This window comes from Ambystoma mexicanum, chromosome 11 (assembly GCF_040938575.1).
Source record: "Ambystoma mexicanum isolate Mex_15411 chromosome 11, UKY_AmexF1_1, whole genome shotgun sequence".
Classification (NCBI taxonomy): Eukaryota; Metazoa; Chordata; class Amphibia; order Caudata; family Ambystomatidae; genus Ambystoma; species Ambystoma mexicanum.
Window position 1 is genome coordinate 746,054,907 of NC_090934.1, and position 24,052 is coordinate 746,078,958.

Consider the following 24,052-nt stretch of genomic DNA (forward strand, 5'->3'; position numbering starts at 1 on the left):
GCATCTGAAAAGGACAGGTGCAAGGAAATGTGTGATGTGAGCAGCTCATCTACAGCAAAAGTATGTGTCCAAGGTTTATTGAAAGGCACAACAAGAGATCTCTTCAGGTTACATGGAAGAATCTAGCAACATTTTATTAAAGGGAAAACAGTCAAATCTGGGTTGAAAAGCACAATATTTAATAGCAGAGTCAAAGCCAAATTGGTGTCTGCATTGTATACTTTCCTTTACAGGACTGAGAATCATCTTTATATAAAGAACCATACAGATATATTAAACATATTAATGTTAATAGGTGTTTGCTTGCAAATATGTAATAATGCTGGTCTGTTTAAAGTGACAATTACAGTCAGGAAATGTGGGGATTAAAATGACATTGAAAGGCTACATGTGTGAATAAAGCCAGCAACCTGGCCTGAACACTGAAATGGCCTTCCTTCCCCAGACACAGCAACACAGCTATTGAGGAAGATTGCTTGCTTTCCCATGAAAGAAGTGTGAACAGCGGCTTTTGGATCTTAGCATAAAAGCTGATGACTCTACTTAGAGTTGGTTCTCAGAAGCAGGCCATGGCAAGCAAAACAAATGCTCCGTATTTACAACTTCCATCTTTCCATAAGCTTAGGCTAAAAACCTTCAAAAGTACAGTTATATTGCTCTGGGAACTGGTCCACAGTGGTCTCCCCTTAAGTTGTCAAATCCCATCATTACCGATGGTCTCTGTGGCATAGGTGGCGGCATGTTGCTGCTATTCGCATTGCTTCCCCCAAGATGGTGGTGCACGTCATAGGCAGCGCTCCAGTCTGCAACGGAGGCTCGATCTTGTTTCCGCCCACACCGGCCTGCAGTGTTCATCTAGGCCCTGCGTCCCAGACTGCAGCGTGTTGCTACTCCACTTCCCCTGGTAGTTACGCTATGTATGTTTGTGTCCCCTTGCCTAGACTTTGTGACTCTTACCTCCCCCGATTCCTTACCTCTTTTGCCTTCTTCCTCCCTTAGCAAAGCAGAACACTCCACGACAGAACACAACCATTTCAACCCCGGTTCTCGGCAAGCAATTGCCAGTCTGTAAACCACACCTACAGTGGTACGTTGCATTCCTCCATCTCCGCAGACCCGTTTATACTTACTCTCACGTTTAACGGCCAACACTTTGTCACTTCTGCAGAAGCTTTCTCTGAGGCATTAACAAAACCCTCTTACCAGTTTCGGAGTCCCTTCTTCTCGCTTGGATCTGCGGCTTCCAGCTCCAGGGATATTTAAGTTGCCCATTTAAAATGACAAAGTACACTTTTACACATTAATGCAATAGAAACACCATTAAAGGAAATCTACCAAACATACATTTTCATTTTGCAAATGATTTACATGTGGGAGTGCTAAGTAAGTCTTGCAATTGAGATTTCTAGAACACTGTTGGAAATCCGGAAATGTCCATTGAGTGGGGAGGGGATGTTTATTAGTCATGAATAAGAAGTAGACAGATTAGGTAGGCATGGATGTTGTGATTTAATTTAGTTTCTTATAAAACAACAATTTTACCTGCACTCTCAGACACTGTTTAACACGTGGTGGGTGTGCACTCAGGATAAATCCAGTGTACATATGGTGATGTGTGTGCTACAAAAGTCACTATTCCTGTAAATGTAGCATGGATAATTGAGGTGACCAGTTTATTGCTCCTTTTTCATTGAAGTAACCATTGAAGTTGGAATTTCATAGATGCATCATTTTATTATATTTAAATTGAATCACCTATTTGTATTTTTATAAATAAATAGACTTTCTGTGCAGCCCTGCATGTTTCTTGTCCCGAATGGAAATGGAGGGTGTAGGGAATCAATATTGTTAAATTGACGGTTGCAGATTCATACAAATAAATGTATTTTATAAATAAAAATTGGTTGTACCTGATTTGGGGTGGGTGGAAAATCCCCCTGAAATAGTCACTTGATTAAAACAGCCTACAGCTGCGAGTCTCTTGCCACCACTGATCAATATAGCACCCATCAAGCTGCAGACCACCAAGCTGGGGGCAGAGGGGCCAATCAGGCAAAACCCAGCACCGAGAACTGCCATGATGGAGCGAACGCTGAGGAATGAAAAGGGGACACGACCAAGAGCAAGATTTTGCTGTGAAAACCAAGTCCCTGGGGAAAACACAGGGAAAAATTGGCCAGAGCACACAGGTGGCACTAAGAACTAATGGTAAGGGTGAGGTGGTGAACATCACAAATGCAGGGTTAAAAGGCTCCACTCAGATGCATGGATGAAGGGTGTTTGGGTTAGAAGAGGAGCAGAGTTGGTGAACCGAGCTGGGGTTGCATAGAGGGGCAGTGGAGCACAATGCTATGGAGGTTGTGGAAGAGGTTGATGTGAGGTCAGGTACAGTTTTGTGCATGTGACAGAATGGTATCATGCTTGACAGACTGTTGTTTTTGTAGTGTGTGTCACTGTGTGAGGATAGAAGGTTGTAGTAGAGAGGGGAGTGAGAGAGAAAGGGGAGGGATAAGTGTAGCTAGTGGTTTTGATAGTAGTACAAAGTGAAAGAGATCAAGCATGAAAGAGAGGAAGAGGGGGATATTAGAGTACAGGCAATGGACATTGGGGGAGGTTGTAGATAATTAGGAGATGAGAGAGCAAGGAGCTTGGAGAGGGGAAGTACTGAGAGAAGAGGAGAGGGAGATTGGAAGAATGGAGTAGTGAGAAAGAGAGAGCAAGAGAGAAAGAAGAGGACCTGTAGGGAGAGATGTGAGATAGAGAAGATAGGGAGATAGAGGACCTAGAAGGATTGAAGTGGGAGGAGGGAGAGAGGGGAGAAATGGAGCATAGGACAGAGTGGAGAACAAAGATCAGGAAGAAGAGAGAGACAGACAGGGAAGGAGAGAGACAGATAGAATGCACAAGACAGAGAGAAACTATGGAAAAAACATTGTGATATTAGGGTGAGACTAAGGCCCCCAGTTAGTCTGTCATAACTACCATCATTCAACAGCCAGCCCTGTGACATTGATAATAAAATACCTAAACTCCCCCTCCGAGTCCTCGAGTTATTGAAGCCATCTGTGACAGTACATGCATGTTTTAGATGATCCCTTGGACTGAGCCTTTTTATGAGGGTCCATGAACAAATTAATGATTACATGACTTACATTAGGATTTCTGATTGGGAATTTACTTTCTTTCCTATTATGTGTCATCAATGCATTATGCCTTGTAAGATGTTATTTAGGTCACAAGTTCTGATTTCATTAAGATTACTGACACCTCAATGCAAGTCATTACTTTTGACAAAACTCCTCTGAGGAAGTGTTAAGACCCTGTCTATTTTGATATCATTATAATAGAGGGTCATCATTTGGGATCAAGACAAACAAAGACTATAGCCCTGTATGCTAACGCCTCTGTCTGGACAGAAATGTATGGGACTGCTGCCAGATGTGGATTGACTCAGGCAGTTTGGTGTTTCCTTAATTCCCTACTGTCTCCTCATTGGTAATAAGGCTTTGTAGTTTCAGCCCGTCAAAATGCATGGTGGCCATTTTTGATCTCTACCTTATGTCTGTGAATTTGTATAGCAGGCACAGACCATTGTTCCCCCTCCCTGGTTTGCTGTGCTATTTAGAAGTACGAGAGGTAGTTGTTGTGGGATTTTGTATTTACTGCATCTGTTTTCTTCCCTTTGCCTTAAGAATTTGTAGTGTTTCCATTGGATTTAGAGTACTAATTGGGGTTGTGGCATGTTACTACAGTTTGATTTGCTAATTACCTGAGAACATGCACTCTTTCTGTATGAGGGCGTTGCAGTGATAAGCCTCTACTAGTGACTGACTAGGTTTAGGATATGTTGACTACTACCTCCAGGGAAAAGAGTAAGTGGCACCATTTAATTGAATTGAGTTTGCCCTGGAAGTGAACAACTTGCAGGGATAGGATTCTCCAATACTCTCACCGGGAAGGGGGGAGACCTGACTGACTGGGTCTTTGGATGTCAAATGTGGTCCATTTGAAGTACATGTGGATTCGCAGATTCCCCAGTTTTAAGATTTACTGGTCCCAGTATTCTGATAATGAGGAAGGGAAGGCGTGATATGGGATGTTGTCCTCTCCAACAAAGAATCTATTGATAGACACAAACTAGCTAGGCATAATCCTGCAGAGCAGGGAAGTGCTGCTTCTTTGAGATTGAGGAGCCTGCTTTAGTGCAAGTGCTTCCTCGATGGGTGGTGGTGATGCACGCCCACACTACCACTTTGGAGGTCCTGCCACAACATCCTTGTCTGATGTTCTGTATGAACACATATTTTGATTAATGATTGTCAGAGTCGGAGAAACACTTTTCTCTCTCCATGGAATGCTGACAAAAACACTATGTAAACTGAGCTAATACAATGCACCTGGCAGGGTTACTTCTGTTAGTGTGAAACCAGGAATATGGCATACACACTGATCAAACTGGCCGGTAAACTGTAGGTAAAAATAGCATCAGTAATCACACATATATTGGTGAAAGAGTGGCTTCAGTGCACACATACCAGGTGATACTAAGTGGTGCCGAACATGTATTGATAAAGCTGTATAGGGTTCTTGGAGACATACTGTTAACACTTGATTATGGTCACAGCACAAATGCTGCGGAACGATGATGAACAGTAATGCACATGTGCCACTGATTCTCTTGCAGGCAGTCTCCAATGTGAACTAAAGGGATTTAAAAGAGAAAGCACACAAGCTGATGAAAAATGAAATACAGATATGGGAAATTAAGAAAATAACGCAAAGGATGCTTCCAATCTAGATGCATTAGCAGCTAAGGTTCACACTTTCCACTCTCACCATTGTCAAGCATCTCCGCTCTCTAGCAGGATCAAGCACCACGTAGCTACCCACGTGGCTAAAGTCTGGATATAAAATACCCAATTACATCACAATACATTGTTTACATTTGCTGTGCCCTTAGCAGGTGATGTTCTGAACTTGATCTATTCTCTCACTTACTTTTTAATGCAGAGCATCATACATAAACCTTCGTTCATCACAAAGACAGGTTATGCCTGTTTTTAACTACTCTTTTGAACCACTTTTTCAGTGCAAACACTTCCACCCAGAGAGCCATTTCTTCAGAGCCTACGTATGTCCATGGCAGGCCTGCATTTACAGCTGCCAGTCTCGAGATGCACTTCTTTGCCCTCTTAAACCACTTCTTTGCCCTCTTAAACCATCTCACTCAAGATGACCTCAGACACCAATAACCTCAGGCGGCGCTGGCAGCTGCATTACAGGGTCTAAATAGAAGGTGGTCGACGCTCTCTTTCTCTCTCAAAGTGGACCCACAGCTATCATTCTGGCAGTAATTGCACAAGCTGTACTTACTACCTGTCAATGCAATATATTAGACGTGGAGTTGAGGTGAGAGGAAACGAATGCAAGTGGTCACGGCAAGGTACTTTTGAATGCCTTTTAAGTTTACAATGTAACCGTGCACTGTATCCCGCAGGCACGAATGCCTTGTGATTTACGTGACCTTCAAATACTTATTGAATGATTTGTATGCTCTGCGGTCCGTTGTGGATGATGTCACATCACACCTACTTTTAATATGTAAGACACCTGTGGGACAGTGCAGTAGACGCTGTGTATAACCGTGCTGACTATTGAATCGTTTCCATCTAGTGGGTCTGATTGTACTGCTGTCATGTTGCCGATTCACCTGGACAGTGCGGTTAGAAACCGTAAAAATTGATCTGTTTCTGCTTTTTTTAGGGTCTTTTGCATTGACGGTGTGTGGGGAGGGTCCTGGTCTGCAAACAAGTAATACGTGTTTACATCTGACAAAAAATGTATGTCTTAATAACTTGTTGGCACTCACCGGACAATGTGTACAAAATGGACACCTGTTTATCTTTTTAATAAGGACAACAGAAAGGTTCCTGATGTGTGTTGTTGCTAAAACAGGAATTTTCTTCAATTAGTTAATCGTGTATGCACATTTTTAATGGAACAAATCACTGTAGTATCTTAAACCAAATATGGACTTTACGTGTCTGTACATATTGGTTAGGACACAGAGAGGGGGAGCAAACCCAGCAGCTTGCTAGTATCACAGGCTGAATCCCACAATCTCAGCCCACGTTCCAAGTAGCCTGATGGCTGCTTCCCAAGCCCAGATATATTCGCCCCACACTCATGTCCCTTCTCCTCGGTTCTGTGCTCACTGCCAACCCTCCAGTGCCACTTACCTGGTAGGTTTGGCTGCTCCGTGTCCCTGCTGGCCGCCACGGAAATGGAAGAGGGAGCCCCACCTTCAAGGTTCACGGCAGCCATCTTGAGTAAGTATTTTGTGCACTGCTGATGAGGTCACACAGGACATCATAAAAGGCTTAAAAGATAACACCACTGATAACTGCACCAAGGTGTGCCCCTCCTGAAGTCATTGCAACGCTTAGCATTGGGCCATCCCAAGATGAGAAAGAGGGTTTGAATATTGTCAGTGTCATGAACGAACGTCATGCATCAAACTTAGTACCCACAAGGCATGGCCACAACAGACATGGCTGTTCATGGTGTATGACCATATGTTTGGGACTGTGATGAGGCAACCACATCCTATGTGTTGTCCCAGAAATCACATGTACAGGGACCCTGATCAGTATGAAATACTGCTGTTTTCCTTAGCTTTTTTTGTTAAAAATGGGTACATGCATGTCATTAGAGATGGTATATCCGGTGTCATGCTAAACACCACAAAATGTTCCCATGCATTCCTGTACTGTAAAATTCTTAATGTATTCTTGAGTGTTAATAACAACAATAAAGCAAGATAATGCAACTTCCAAATACATTTTAGTGAATATGCAGTGTTCCCTTAAAGGAAAACATTTAGTTTAATTATTAACACAACTAAAGCCAAAACCAAATGACCTAGAATTGTTCCAGAATGTAGGAGGAAAAAGATTAACCTCTCATCTGTATGTGCGTCTTCAGAGCGGGTATTTAATTATCAATCAATGTACTACTGTTCTGTATTATTGCTTTTCTGTTGTGGCAACAAATCTTGCCAAACCTTTACAAGTTCATTGCAATCCATATCTCCTTTGTCAAATATAATTGTATTTTTTTTAAGTAATGGTACAAGTTTACTTGTACTTCTGATTCAGCCAACTCATTTTGTTGCTTCCTTTCTATGTTGAAAATTCAATATGTATCTTCTTATCGGAAGAAAAGTTCAATTGAGTATGATAGCCATGTGGTTTGGGTGTTTTTATGTCTTTTGAATCACCTATTTCCAACTTGTTAGTCATTGTTATGACTTTGATTTGGTTATGCCAAGACAAGATCCTTTTAAAAAACACTATTATTAAATGGACGCTATCAAGTTGCTTAAAGTATTTGTTTTTTGTCAATAGCACTGCATCATCAGTGACGTTAGTTTAGTATGTAGTTGTAAAGCTCTGTATCCAAACTGTGCATGGCCTAATGGTGCTGGCAGTTGTCTTGGTCTGAAATATTAACAATCCGTCTCTAGTGTATACAGTTTGGCAGGGAGGGGTGGGGGGCTAGCAGAGGCTGGCCTTGAAGCCTTTCCACATAACCTACTGTGATTTGACAGTGTTGGCTTTTTCTTTCAAAGTGATCGGGTTTCTCAACCTTTTGCTGCACTTAACTATGGCCTTTCGATGCCGATTGGTTCCCTTAGTGTTGTGTTTTACAAACTTCCATCCCATCAAGATGAAATGTCAGTATGGCTTGGTGACATCAGAGAGATTGGTATTTGCAACATTCTTTGATACCTATCAGTCAGTATGGGTGTGCTTTAAGGGTGGTCATGTTTTTCAAATTTCTATAGAACCTTATCCAATTTGCTAGAGTACGTTTATTTTCTCATGGTGCTTGAGTTTTGCAATCTTCTACAACGATTGAAAATGATTTGACACTATGAGTCTATTCATTCGTCCTGCAACCTCATAGAGCACATGCGTTCTGGGGCCTGCAGGCGTGTTGGCGCTTTATAAAAAATAAAAAATAAATAATAATAATTAGTGTTATTAGTCACTTTGTGTCAGTTCCCTCATGGTGGGGGTCTGCTGCACAAGTGAAATGTGAGTTTGGTTCTGTTTCATTTGGAGGTCTGAGTTTGCCAACTGTCAGATTTATTTATTTATTTTTAAAATCTTTATTTAAACTTTTTAATTCCACATTATCAAACAGAGTACAAAATCAACTGTGTTACATTTGGAACAAATCGCCCTCCCCCGGGCAACAATTGAATATATATTGTCAATTCACCATAAGAAATTCTAAAGAACCATTTACAAAATATAACAACAAATAGGGTAAAATCATACAAGCCAATTCAAAAATACAACGTTCCCAAACATGAGTTCAGTAAACACATACAACAAAAAGACACTCCATGCACCAGACACCAATATATACACTCAACCACACAACCCACCCAGAATTCTCACTATTAACTTTATGCAATGTGAAATAATCCCTACGTACCATGTCGATTCTTAAAGGGTGCATCTCATTTACAAGGGAAAACATTTGCATACAGTACATTCAAAAACCTGATACAGGTCCCGTTCTAGGGCTTACCAAGTGATAAGTCCAACTGGGTCTGGGAAAACAATGAATGTGTGCGTTCATTGAGTAGGTCTTGCTCATTTCTCTCAGGGTGTTTTGGCATGCAACTTTCCTTTTCCCGCAAATGTGATTTGTTAGTGTGTGCTAGTTCTTTTAGGGCAATCACGTTTTGCAACCTTTTCACATCATCTGGGTGTAATTCTTCAATGTGTTGCCATTCACCTAGGTTTACTGAATTTCAAACCCTTCACAACATCTGATTGTTATTAGACTTGTAGGCTTATTCCCTCAGGTTTCGTGGTTTCAACTTTTCAGAAACAACGAGAATAACTGGTCTATTCGGGTATAGTCCTTCAGGATGATTAGCAATCTTTTGATATTCAAATATGATGTGTCAAGTGTGTATCTGTTTCCTCAGGTTTGCAGCCATCCACAACACATGAGCCTTAGGGCCTGATGCAGGGGTCCGTGTAAAAATAGAAATGTGTTGTTCCAAGCCAGAACAACACCTTTCTCACATGAACCATATTCTGACGGGATAAGAATGTAGTGCAGGGACATGAACGCCTCAGCTTCTGCATGAGCCCAATTTAAGGCTTGACAATCGCTAAAGCAACCATGAGGAATGCAGGGCAGCCACACGGAAGGGATTCTCCTTCCAGCAGCACAGCTTTAGCATGACCAAAAAAGGAGTAACAATACGGTACCTTTGAGGTGCCGTTAAACTTCACTGCAGACTTCTTCCATTTACAAACAATGCATTTCTTATATAGCAGCACCACGTTTCATGTTTAAGGAAAGTTTACGAAAACGTTCTTAAACTAGAAAAGTAGAAGTCTATCAAGAAATGCCTGCAATGTCACTGGAGCACACTTTTCCCCGACAACGTGTGAAAAGCTGCTTGAAAGCACATCTCCCCTCCAATATTTCCACCATCCTCCGAATGATGGTACTGGAAACTGGAGGGGAGAATGTTGTATTTCCACACACTTTTTACCATGAGCTCAGAATCGGCCCCTTAGTCAATGAGTGTGTGTTTGTGTGTGTGGGCGTGTTTTCCCCCAAGATGGTTGGATTTTCTGCTCCAATGACACCTGAATGTAATTGACATTGGGAGTATCTGAGGAGAGGAACATGTCTGTGGGGTGAGTGAGGGCCTCTGCAAGTATAGTTCCTCTATAGGTGAGACACAAATGACTTGGTTCTGGATGCACGTACAGTGTTCTAAGTAGTGAAGGAATGTGGACAAAGGGTGTTCAGTTGGTTGCTGGCAACGTTGGGTATTGACAGGGTAAAGGTGGCTCATGATCTTTAGAGTCCTAGGATTGGTAGGGTCTGCAACCTCACGTCACAGCTTTGGGAGCTCAAGTGGTGCATGCCCTATGTGCATGTGTGCTCTATTATGATTGTTTTATTTGAGTTTGAGACAATGTTGTTTAAGATGTCTGTGTGTGTGTGGTGGATTTGTGTACATATAATTACTAGAGTGAGTCTTGTGATGCTTTATTCAAGTGCCATACATTGTTATGGCTGCAAGAATCTTGATGCCCTTGTTTGTGATAAGATGCTTGTTATCCACAATATATATTTAATGTCAGGTGAATTCATTTAGCTCTATCAGGCCTCATAGTGCTAGGTGCAAAATGTGTCTCCTGCCATATGTGATGTTTGGTCCATGGCGATTGTCTTTGGCAGGCTGAAGTGTGGTGCACTGTGTGAGGAATTGTTGGCACCATTAATCTAGGCATTTCATGTGTTTGGTGATTTGGCAAAACTGCGTGTGGGTGATTTTGACCATATTGGTACAAAATGGCCTCATGAATGCAGGTTTTCTTTAGGTCTGGTTTGAGTGTGTGATCATTGAGTTGAAGCGAGAAAAAAAGGAACTTACATTAGGTGACTATGTTTCAGTATTTGTGAGTGACAATGAGGGACATCCAGTTGTGCCACTAAGATTTCTAACGTCTGTAAGCAATGCAAGTATCTTAGGGAATTGCCTCATTAGTGGTTCATGTTAAGTGACGCTCCATGAGACACTTGAGGGTGTTGGCAGTTTCATTGTGCAGTGTAGTGGTTATCAACACACAATTCTATTTGTATTGAACTCGGCGTAAAGCACTATATAAACACAATAAATATAAACATAAATAAAACTAGACTTTTTGGCATATCATGACCAGCAGGTGCTAGATTTCCCTGGTTGCACAATTACATATGGGGGTTGGGTCTTATGAACTTTCCCAAACTTGTGACAGATGGCCTTATAAGTTCATAGAAAATGGGAGTCAGTTCAAGGATTGGTCTTTTTATTAAACCAGTTGAGGTATGCAGATTGTTTAGTCCGAATAGGAGCAGATTGTTCAACATATCGATTGTTAAATCTATCGCACTGGGCAGGGAAAAGGAAGTGGGAGGGGGTCTCTGATGTTGCGTTTTGCAATCATCACGAGGGGCTTACACTCTAGGCATCCCTAAATCCCAGGATTTCCCACTAGCGATCGGTTACACCTGCTATCTAATACTAGCTCGTAATGAGGGCCTAAAGGCACCAGCCTTATTCTTCTGGCTCTTTGGGGGATTTTCTATAGCTGTCCTTTCCTAACACCCTGCAGGATTATCAATGTGGCTTGATGGGGGAAAAGTGATAATCTCAGATGCTCTGGTTCAGTCTCACCCTCAGTTGCTCCCTTTCACTCCTCTCTGTGGGATGTTCTAAGCCACGAGGATCTACCCCGCAACATCACTGGGTGCTGCTTTCATCAAAAACAACAGAATGGCCGCCAAAAAGCCCTATGCGCTAAAAAATATCTGAGAAAAGCACTGGGAAACCTGAAAAATAGGCTGCCAAATCCATTTTTGCCTATGTCAGTGGTAAAACAGGAGACCACACTGCCAAAACCTATCATTGGGCTGCCCACAGAGTGAAATGAAACTACTTGAAAAGGCAGTTCTACATTCCAAGGAAAACCCAGAAGTGCTTTAAAATCCGTTTTCCTTCGCTGTTGAAAGTGCAAAATCATGTTTCCCAAACAGCAGAGAAGATTCAACATCCTTGTGGGGTGTTCACCATCACCTTATTTAAGGAATCCCCATAATGACAATGTCATAAAAAAAATCCACATTCAAAAGGTGCTTGCCTGGGAGAAAAATGTCAGATATGGGCGCAGTACCACCGCTCGCCTGTGTCCAAACTGTCATTTACTTATACTGTCAGTTTAAGACTTGTGTCTTAAAATCAAAATGTGGAAAAGAAGGGACTTGCCATCAAAAGCAATATGGGTTGTTACAATTCAATTTCTATGTTTTAACAAGACTGGAATGAAGAGATCTGTGTGTATATTTGTTGAAAATGTCATTTTTATTTTAGAAAAGATCGTTTTGAACAGTGTTTTAAAAGTGAACTAATGTCAGCCACACTCGACTTCAAAGACATTCCACAGCTTCTCCCAAAACAAGGAATCTTCCTCCTGCTCTCTGCACAGGAACTGGCATTGAGTTGTTAATGGAGGTGGGCGGAGATTTTGGCCTGTTCCTCTGAGTGGAGACAAAAGACTCCCTTGACTGAAAGGAAATGCAAATTCGGGTGTCGATAGAAACCAACTGCCAAAGGAAGAGAGGCCTGGCAGTGCTCTGGCCAACCAAACCTGAAGGTGGGGTTAGACAGATATGTGTATCTTAAACTCCAAGGAAATATCTTTTTGGAAAAAGACTCATAGAAAACTGTGTAAGACTTGCGCAAAAAACTGTCAGTGTTGAACCGAAACTCTCAAGAAGATGGGACTCGGACAGATAAGTGCTCTATTAAATATGTGATGTGAATATGTATTATTATCAAGTTAGTGATATTGTAAATATGCTTTATATGAAAATAGATTTTCTGTGTAGAAACAAAGGGAAGGTTTTTCCCTGGATTGTAATTTGCAGCATCACTATGACACTAGATTTCCTTCTCAAATCAGGAGAGGGGACCAATCGGATTCCTAAAGGGCGGGCTTAGTATAATCAACCTACCCACCCCTTTGGTAAATACATAAATAGGGACAGTTTAGGACCTAGAGGGACACACACATCCACCCATCAACTGATGTACTGGCAAAGCGCTCTGCAGGAGAACCCAGATCCAAGACTCCAGAACTTTGAAAAGCAGAGAAGGCCCAATTTCAAAGCTTAACCTTTCTCAGCTTGACCTTTAAAAATCTTGCAACCTGATTTTACCCCAGACTTCAAAGGGGCAAACCAAAATTGAACAGCCTGGCTGTGCTGTTTCTGCTTCTTGCCAAGAACTCTTGCCAGAACCCAGAGATCCAAACCAGTAGAGCCGAACGGTAACCAGCTAGCTGTAACCCAGAAGCAACCCGTCAGTCCAGTCCAGAGGCCATGCAGAGACTAGAGTGCCGTGCTGAGTGCAGAACCAAGCGCCTGAATCCTGTCCAGTGGGCTAGCAGAATTCCAGTCCAGAAACCTTTTTCCATAGCCAATCTCTTAGCTTTAAGTAATCCAATCCAAAACCATTCTAGCATATCCATAACTGCATTGTAGAATCTCTTTTTTCTTTTCTGAATCTTTCCCTCATCCATATAGTCATTTGTTAATTGTAGTGATAAATTCATCTTTGTGTTAATATATTTGCTGAGGAAAGACAAGTGTCTTGGCGGGCAAAAGTCAGAGCAGAGGTGCCGCTGTTCTGGTGGCTGTCCTGTTGGGTATCTTGCATCTTCATAGCCTCCCATAGTGTAAGTAAAATTCTTGTTCATAATTCAAAAGCGCATCTGTCATTTGAAAATCTTGACTCTTTTTGAAAAAAACATTCCTAACTTCTGAACCGTGCATGCTAGAAAAATGTAAGTGTCAAATTGAAGCTAACATCCTCAGCTTTCAAAGGAACCTAAAAACGCTCCTTATAGTTTTTTCTGTAATCTCATTTCTAGCACGCTGAAAAGTTTGCTGTGATTCTGTATTTGGCTCAATTTCATCACATGTAAAATAGCTATTTCTTGCATCCGACCTCAGAATTCGGTTTCCAATCTGCTAGTCATTCAATCCTCATTGCTAGTGTTCACCTGGAACTATCCAAAATGGCTCCCACTAGTTTTTAATCCAGTATAGCGAATTAAAGTCATTTTTCAGTGTTTTCCCATTCATTCAAACCACATGCAATTGCATTTGACCTGTTTTAAAATCATTCCTGTTTCTCTCTATGCTTGCTGGGGGTAATTGGGATTGAAACTGTATTGGTTGAGATTGTATATTCCTGAAACCTGTTTTCTCTCCTTCCATCTCTATATTGCATATTAGGGGGGATTGAGTAGTATCAGGGGGAAAGAGTGATGTTGCATTTGATTGAACCCATATCAAGTATTATTCTGTGTTGCATTGTTTTTCTGTCCACAAAAGTATTATTTCTGTTCTGCATTAATCTCCTACCATTGCATTTAACTGAACCCACATAAGGTTTTATTCTATGCTACCTTATTCTTCTCATTCATACAGATTAAAGAGATTGTTGATTGTAATATCACCCAACGCTGATCATTGTATAAATATTAAGAGTGTGATATCTAGATATTGTTCAAATTCATAAAAGTGTGATATATATCTTGTTCAAATCCATAAAATAAATCTTTTAACTTTGCAAAACAACCTTCTTCTTGATTCAGTGAGACCGGGCGGATTCAAAGAGAGGGGCGTGATATAAGGGCACATCATTCAGAAATAAAACTTATAGACACAAATATATAATTAAGGGTTCCAGCTGGGCATCACACGCTAGGCATTGACTTAGGTGGAGTGCTGGGTTGAAATCACTTACATCTCCCTGATGTTACTACCCCCTTCCTTTCTCCCACTGTCTTTTTTGCTTTCTACTTCTTCCGGTCGTTTTACTCTTCTGTCTCTTCCTATCATCTTCTCCCCTTCCCATATTTATGTATTTATTGACCATTTGTATGGGCCTATACATGAAAAAGTGTTTCCAGGTGCTACAAGTCAAAGCGGGGAGGAGGGGCCGTGGAGAAAACAACAATAATGGTCCTACTAGGCCTTGTGACATTCGGATTGTGCAAGTGCAGTGAACAAGAAGTGCAGAGGGAGTGGGCAGGTCAGAGCGAAAGGGAGGGGTTAAGGGAAGAAGGTGAGAGGGAAGTGGAGGAGGGAGGGGGCCCCGTGGGCATGGCAAGTGCTAAGGGGAGCCTAGGAGAGCAGGTGCCGGTGGAAACAGTGGTAAAGGTCAACTAGTGCGAGGACAGGGGAGGACCAGACTCAGTGGCTGGTCAGGAAGGGAGCCTGAGGGCAAGTGCTGGATATAGGTGTTGTGGGGATGACTGGTCGAGGAGGGCCAGGCCCCTGTAAGACTCATAAGTGACCATGCAGCCAGTTGCAGCAACAGGGGGACAATAGCAAGGGAGAGGGAAGGAGGAGAAAAGAAAGTCTTGAGAAACTTCTGGAACTGAAGGTGATCATGCTCAAGTCTGAGGGGGGCAGGGAGGCAATTCCTGCCGAAGAAAGAGATCTACTCACACTCTCTGCTTGGATAAGTGTCTGTTGTACAGAGAGTTGGAGCTAATGGATGAAGGACTCTAGCAGAGAGGTAGGTAGGGTGAGAACATTTCATGTAGCAAGGTTGCAGGCCCCAGAAAGCCTTGTGAGCGATGCAGAGGGTTTTGAATTTGATCCTTGCAGCCATGGGAGCCAATAGAGAGATTTTAGGGCTGGAGAGATGTGGTCCCTGGCTTGATGCCAAGGATAAGTCTTGCAGTCCTATTCTGGATTAGTTGAAGAGGCAGAGATCATTAGCAACACACCATGCCTGAATAGCAGTCAGACAATCAGGAATTATAGAAGGAGAGGAGGTAGAGGAGGGAAGTAGAAAGGAGAGCTGTGTGTCATCAGCATAACCCTGGAAATGAGAAGCGAAGGTGGTGATCAAGTGAGCAAGAGGGGCAAGGTAGATGTTGAAAAAAGCCACGGCGAGAGGATAGAGCCATAAGGGATGCCACAAGTAGAGAGTGAGTTGGAGGAGGGAAACGGGCCCAGTTGAACCGGGGAGGGTTTTTCAGAAAGGAAAGAGGTCAACCAATGAACTGTCCAGTTCATGATGCCGAGGATATCACAAAGCAGGTGTATGAGGGTGGCATGATTGACTGTGTTGAAGGCAGAGGAGGATGAGGACATAGGGAGAGTTGGAGTTGAGGTTTGAGAGCAAGTCTTCATGGGTGTTCAGGAGAGCAGTTTCCGTGCCTCTGGTTGCTCTAATGTAATGTGGATGTGGATGCAGCCAACAGATTTAGTGTGATGGATTAGTTGGGAGATGACCAACTTCTACAAGAGTTTGGCTAAGAAAGGGGTAGTAGAGATAAGACGGTAGTTAGCTGGGCAGGAAGGGTCAGCAGATGGCTTTTTTATGAAGGGGTGCATAAGGGAGTGCTTGAGGGGTAGTGGGAAGGAGGCAGTGGTAAAGGAATGGTTGCAGAACTCAGCCAAAGAGGGAGAGAGGAAGGCAATGTTATCCCTGATAGTTCAACAGCAGCATGGAAGCACTTGTTTGGACGTGTGTGTCTCTCTCTTTTATTCTCTCTCTCTCTCTCTCCCTCTCTCTCTCTCTCTCTCTTTCTCTCCCCCTCTCTCTCTCTCTCTCTCTCCATCTCTATCCCCCCTCTAGTGTTCTCAAATACACACACACACATCCCATCGCCTTCTCCTCTCACCTTTATCCTACTGCTTCCTTGTCTTTCTATGCACCACTCTCCTTCATCTCTCACCACACCCCTGTCCTTCACCTCTCACCACATCCCTCATCTCACATCTCCCTGCATCCCTCTTATACTACCTGCACCACACCTCTCACACCTTACTGAGGGATATGGTACCCTGATCACCTTTCCAGGGATATGGTGCCTTGTTCACTCTACTAACCTCACTCTCTCTAACCTACCTAATACCTGCACTCTCACGTATCTCACACCCTCCCTCACTTTTCTGCTGCATCCTTCTTCTTACACCCATCTCTACTATCCTAGCTCTCTTCCAGAACCCACTCCCTCTCACTCTACCTATTACTCTCACTCCCCTACTCCTATCTCCAACTCTTCCCTCACTACTACCGTCACCTTCATAAACACTCTCCCTTACTGCTTCACTCTCAAAAACTGCTATCACTCACTCACAAATATCTCAGCTGAACTCTGCTCTAATTCTGGCACCAACTCTCCAGCACTCTGATACTCTATCTGCCCTCTGCCGGGTCTCTCGGTCCAACTCCACACCTCTTGACATCAACCTGCAAATCACACTCTGCCATTCATTCTTTCCACTTTCATACTGCAGCTGTCCTGCTTCTATTTGCCCCCCTTCAGTGGTTCCTGTTCACCTGATTAATGGTCAGTCCTTGCATGACTTTTCCCCAGGAGCTGGGTTACACACAGGGGAAGCTTCAAAAATCCCTCTAAGCCCCCTTTACCACACGGTTTTGGAACAGTCTGTAATGGCCATGGTTCTGAAAGTTTATTTTTCATCTGGCACATTTAACTTTGGGGCACAGGACACTGGGCCTCATTATGACCCTTTTGGCCGCGGTATGAATGGTGCCGGTAAGGTACCAGCACTGTTCAAACCGGGCCGCCACACTACGAGTTTGTTCACGGGTGGCGGAATGCACGTCTGGTCTGGCCAGACTTGCATACCGGCACCCGTGAGCAGACCAGGATGCTAACAACGGACCCGTCATCAACTATGGGGGCTCAAATGGGAATGGGGACGTACCGGGTCCGGCTCCCGATAATGGGAATTACCGGGCCCGCAAAAGTCGGAAATGGCCCGGTAATGACGGCATGGCTACCTCCAAACTCGTAATGAGGCCCACTGTCTGATTGTGGGATTGGTTCACAGTCCCTATTAGTTGAAACATTTCAAGTTTTTCACTACTTGGGTTCTTGTCTGGGTTTTCTGGGTTGCTCCCAGGTGCCTTCTTGGAGTTGTGCTCCTGAAAAAGACAAAAAGAAAATACAGGCCAGAAAAAGTGCTCTGAGGTACAGTGCGACATAAAGGTGGTACTGATAATGACATTCCTGGCACACATGAGGGTTGGAGCTGAGGCCCCCACAACTTCCTCCCACGACCTCTAGGAGTGGTTACCGTCTGCCCTCTTGACAGAGTTATAAGCCTGACCCTGTTACAACATATATTGATTGTTGTTATATGGCATATCTTTGCACTAAATGTGCAAAGGCGCTGTGCTAGCCCTCTGGAGTCTGATGGCAGATTGTGATGGTCTGTGCTTTGTTATTTGACTGGTTTGGTGTCATGTGTTGAGACATTGGGGACTGTCTAGGTAGTGTGGGGAAAATGTGCTCGTTTTCTGGATCATATGATCATCTTTTGTCAAAGCAATTGTTATTTGGCATCTACGGAGTAAGGTTTTCTTTTAATTAATTTTTTAGTGTGATGCACTGTTCTCTAGAGTACATGCTGCTTAATGTGAACATTGGGAGGCACGGCATCTCTGTGTTTCTATTGTAGGGCTCAAGTAGAGAAATGTGTTTTTGACAATGGCTTAACTTGATGTTGTTTTGATGTAAGACAGTATATATGTGTATGAATTTGTATTTATTTGTTGTCCAGTGCCTATGGGCCTGATTTTATCCATCGGATTGTGACATTATAAAACGGATCTGTGAGTCAAGCCCTATATGTCACATTGCAACCACTTCACACCACTGGGATTCTGAGGAAGTGCTTTGCACAGGTTCTGAAGAGATGGCAGCTGGCTTAGAGCATTCAACCTGTGGTGCTCAGTTCAGTAGATAGTGTCTTGTTTAGTTGTAGGTGCTGTTGAGTGTACTGGCTACTTTTATAGAAGAAAGGGCTGGTCCAAGCTTGAAAATGCTGGCATGAGTGATGATAATTTGGCAGAGCCATCAGCAGCAGACTCTTCACTTGTTTAGAGTATACACTGCATACTATATTATGCTGCATATAGAATTTTGGAAATATTTTTCTGATATGTTATTTCTCCAACAAAACGTTTGCACTGTGAATCTCAATTCGTATCTGCGTTCCACTGGATTCTTTGCAGATGGGACAGCCAAAAGCATGGGGATCAGAACAGTTCCTTGCAGTACAGCCAGGAAATTATGAGTTATGGCTGCCATGTACGACCATGATCGCTATCTTTCCAATGAAACCCTATGGATTCCACCTGTTTTTTGCAATTGTAAAAAGCAGTGGTAATCCTAGGCATTCAAACTTCTATGCCCGCATCAAACTCGACTATGTGGATGCTGTTAGTTTAGCCTCTCCGAGCAGGGAAAATTGCTGAGCACATTCCCTTCCTGGCCAAAATGGCAAGGATCGAAGAAACACAGAGACAGCTAGCAGGAACGTCATTTCACCAAAATGCCATGAGTAGCGGAAGTGACATCACACTACCCTTGACATTTCATGACATCACAGGAAGTTATGTCATTTGACCCCACCCCAAAGTGACATCAGGGGAAGCAATTGAACACGACCTTACACCCCTTGACAAAATAGGAAGTGGCATCACATTGCATTATTTCTGAGTACGAAAAATATGGTTACAATATCACTGTAAAGTGATATACATTTCATACAAGAATGTATCACCATATGTATCGTAATTATAAGTGTGTATAGGCCCATATTACCAAATTATTGTGTTTGAAAGCAGATGTCCAAGGCCACATGATATGATGTGTTATTATATAGGACTTACGCTTAAGCGCTTCATATAGAACAAATATTCATAAAATATCACCCAACCTGGGTTGGTACTCATTAATCAACCTCATTAGGATGAAAGGCTGAGTTGACCTTGGGGGAAGTCGAACCTGCAACCTGCAGATCACACACACATTACAGCAGCCAGTGCTCAACACACTGTGCTATCCTACGGGCTATAGCTATCCAAAATCCAGCCAATCCAGAAACAAAGAGCAACATGCTGATGGCCATAGCCTATGAGCCTCAATTAAAAAAAGGAACGCACAGTTTTGGTTTTTTTTTGTTTTGGGGTAGCAAGGGGGATCACATGGGTCTCAGTTGCGACCCCTAAATGACGTCCATGAGAGCTAGTCTCTGCTTGCTTTAGTCCATCCATGTCATTTTGCACATCCACGAAAATTCGGCTGCAAGTGAACAATATGTGGATGTTCACCTCATTCACCTTCCCGACGCTCCTTGCAACCTTTTCTGGTCTATTTTGAGTTTATTAATTCACCAAGTATACAGTAAATGCATCCATCGGACAAACTGGCTTGGACTTACATGTGTACATTGCACATTTTTAATTTGTGTGAATCCTAATTGATAGCACTGATAGGTCTTTGTTAACGGGCCCGCAAAATATCAACCATCGATCTTTCATTGTTTTTTAAAATATATTCTTTTGGGCATGTTATGGCCAGCTGTAACGCTTCTGAGCGTTTGCAGTAATAACAAGTGTATTATCATTTCAATATGTCAATCCGATCTGCAGTCGTACATTGCCATGTGCCTGCAGATTCTGTATGCTTCCATGGTTAGACTTTCTGCAGGTGTGATGTATCCCATGTAGGGAGGAGTTCATGTGTCCTCTTTTTTTTGTTTATTTCAGATGCAAGAACCTCACTTATCCAGAAAATCTTCCTCAGGTCAGTGTTGTCTTCATATTTGTCAACGAGGCCCTCTCTGTGATTCTACGCTCTATTCATTCTGCGATTGACCGGACACCTGCCCACCTGCTCAAGGAAATAATACTAGTGGATGACAACAGTAGCAATGGTAAGTTACTCATGGCACATAGTATTGGGATGACACTGAACGGCTTTCCTGTGTTTACATTTGACACCCCTATATTTCTCTTGTCCACATATATGAATCAGATTATATGTAATGAGTGTTGGTGTTAATGCATTGTATCCTCCTTCTGGTAGACAATGAGAGTTTAGATTGATGTAGTGTGTCTCAGTACTGTTATCCTTTACTGGGACACTGCAGCCGTCACCACCTGTGAACGGGACCCGTGGAATGGGCAATGAGCATCGGTGGTCTTGGGAGGATAGCTCAGGGGCAACATGCTCGCCTTAGAAGCAAGACGGCACGGAGCAGCACAGACTCGAACCCCGGGTCCATGCTTAGAAACCTCTGGGTATTAAGCGCGCCATGAATAACCTATCATATCATACCTGATCCCAGATGCTAGTGTGGATGGGTAGGTAGGAAGGCAATCTCTGTCTAATGTCGACTGCATCCTGACATATGTGGATATCCCATGAAGCCCTGTTTGATCAAGAATATTATCAGTCCCATTTTTAAGGAGACAAGTTGGATGTTCCCTTTGCACACGTCTGAGGCGGGTTTAGACTTCTTTCCATCTCATATGCTCATCACATAGTCCAGGATCCACAAACTGGCATCTTGGAACTCCTCCACGCTTGTTTGTCTTCTCAAAGCCAGTTATCATGCATTTACATGATGGGCAAGCCAGAGTCTTCTCACTAATATATATTTAGCTGCTGTGCAAAATAAATAGATATTCAACTTCAGCAAAAAGCTTCACTAAACTGTAAATACTGGCGCCGTTCAGCTCTGAAATCAACATCAAAACACGTTGATATTAAGCCAATGCTTGTTAAACATGTGCATTTTTTAGCGCATGTCTGAATACAGAGATTAAAACATTTATATTATTAGTTATGTATTAGTAAAATGTGTGTATTCGGTTACACATTTTTGTTATCAAAAAAACATTTGCAGGAGTTTGATGGGCTGTTACTCTGTGTTTCAAAGTAACAGTTCAGAAATGGGATGCACTTGGAAATATGCAGAAAACAAAAGAAAGAGGCATGGAGATGAGTAATGTGTTAACAGACCACTTCTGATAGTTTCATCAATTTGTAGGTGCTTTTAAGTGTGATAGCAACTGTAGGAACCATTTCTGCATCAGTTGCATTTCTATTTCACAAACAGGGATATAAATGATTTCTTCTTTTGACAGCATCTCAAAATGACAGGTCCTTTAAGGGCCCATCAATGTGATGAGTTCTTGAATCCAACTATACTAGTTTTGTATGCAAGTGGCCTGGCCAGTGTATCATTTGCACTGCTGCACAGACCCACACAAATATGCAGGCCACTTTTGTAAAGAAGATAACCTGTACATTTGTTTTAAATCATGCAAATAAAAATGTGCTTCCTTTGCTGTTTTTGCATCAGTGTGTTCCTGTTGAAATCCTCCCTAATGCTATATCCCACATAATGCCATTTTATATATTATTGCAAATCCTTTCTATAATAATATATATCTGATCTGAGGCCTCCGAGGGAGGACACGCTAAGTTAAGGCGGTCCTGCGTTCCCCAATGCGCTGAATTTCAAGGGTTTTGTTGCAATACGTTTCTCAACTTAACTAAAGGTTTTTTATGAAGTTTTTAAGGTGTTTGTTATACTATAGCTGTGTTCCATGCCACTGGCCTTTGACCGTGCCTTTGACCATGCCCACTGTATATTTGAAAACATAGCCAAATCGCCATGGCCTTCGGCCATGGTCAGCAGCCACGGCCTTCAACTGTGTCCGCCATATAAATTAAAACACAAACATGCCACTAGCCCTGGCCTTCTCCCATGGCAGTGGCCATGGCCTTTGGTCATGCCCACAGTATATTTCAAAAGACTTCCAGCCCACTGGCCTCTTTGGCCATAGCCAGAGGCTACAGCCTTTGTCTGTGCCCACTGTATATTTTAAAACACAACACTAATGGGCCACTAGCCATGGCGCGGCTACTTTATATTTTCAAATACCCATTTTATATTTTAAAACACTACCAGACCACTAGCAATGGCATTCAGCCATGGCCTTTGGCCCTGGCCAGTGGACACTGCAGTGGCTACGGCCTTTAGCCATTTAAAACACTACCAAGCGCCATGGCCAATGGTTTCCAACCCAGCCCTCACTGTAGCTGTCAAAATATTTTTTTTTTAAATAACTTTTTTCCCCTAATTGCAGCTATAAAAAATTGTACTACATGTAGCCGTGATTGTTTGTAGTTTTTGGGTAGCCACGAGTATTGTAAGTGACTTCAATTCAGCAATCCAACTAAGTCAATGCCTAGTCTGGGATGCCCAATGGAAGCCCTTATTTATATATTTTTATGTCAAGTTCTTAAATCTGGATGATGAACCCTTATATAACGCCCCTCTCTTTGATTCCCCCTGACCTCACTGAGCCAAAAAGTAGGTTGTTTTGCAAATTAAAGGGTTTATTGGAAAAATTAAACAAAATATATATATATTTATATCACACTTTTATGAATACATCAATATTTGATAGCACACTTATGAATATGACAGTGATCAACAATGGATAATCTACAGTAGCACAATACCTTAATTACTTAGGAGTTGGTATAGAAAGGATAAGGTAGCAGATAATACTTTGTATGGTTTCAAGGAAAAGCAATGATGGAAAGAATGCAGCACAGAAATAAACTGGATATGGTTTCAACAAGAGATAATCTGATCACTTTTTCCTTTGTGACAACTCACTCCCCCCTACACAATATGAAGGGATGGAAATGAGGGCACGCAGGTTTTCAGGAATACAATCAGAAGCAGTTCAGTTCCCGTTCCCCCCAGCAAGCTTAGAGAAATGGGGATGATTTTAAAACACAGGCCAAATACTTTTAAATGTGGTTGCAATGAAGTAAAAAATATGCTAAAAATGATTTTAATTCCCTATAGGAGATTCAGGGTAGGTGATAGCTACTATGAATTAGTTCAGGTCAACACTAGCAATGATTCAGGAATGATTATCAGAGTGAAAACGAATTTCAGCCGTGGAAAGCAAGAAGCAGCTATATTTACAAGTGGTGAAATTGAGTCAAATTGCAATTCGCAGCACTTTTTCCGAGTGCATTGATCGCGATTACGGAAAAACTATAATGAGTTTGTTGGAAAGCTTAGGTTCTTAGCTTTAAAATGACAGTTAAATCTTGCATCTTGGACATACGGTTCAAAAGATACAGACGTTTTTGTGGAGGTAGATTTTCAGAAATGAAGTTTTCAGATGACACTTTTACAGCTTTGAAATCACAAGATGGACACACAATTTCTATGCAGTTCTAATTAGGTTGAAATGGATCGGATAGGGTCACTTTATACTAAGAGATTGGTTCTGTACAGTTCTGGCTGGATACTCACCCTAATTTTGGAAGGAATGCGACCTCGTCACGGATCTGGTCAGGTTTGGGCTGCGGTTCTCTCTCCGGACAGTCTCTGGCACTGGTTCTGCTCACAGCGGTCTGGTCTGGGTCTGCTGTCGGCACTGCACAGTTGTCTGGATGTGGTTCTGGCATAGGGTTCTAGCCAGAATTAAAACAGCTCGCCCGGCTGTTGAATAATTTAGTTAGGTTGCGAGATTCTGAGGCCTGCTGAGAAGGATTCAGCTTTTGGTTCAGGCCTCTCTACTTCA

At 42.5% G+C, this 24,052-nt stretch overlaps 1 protein-coding gene across 2 annotated transcripts in view; it reads left to right on the forward strand.

The window, feature by feature from the left end:
* Nucleotides 1-24,052, forward strand: part of GALNT18 (polypeptide N-acetylgalactosaminyltransferase 18) — a 2,649,737-nt gene that overhangs the window by 1,239,219 nt on the left and 1,386,466 nt on the right. For both annotated transcript variants that reach the window (XM_069623645.1, XM_069623646.1), the window contains one exon: nucleotides 20,198-20,364. In XM_069623645.1, coding sequence (XP_069479746.1) covers nucleotides 20,198-20,364 — 167 coding nt within the window. The remainder of the gene's footprint in view (nucleotides 1-20,197; nucleotides 20,365-24,052) is intronic.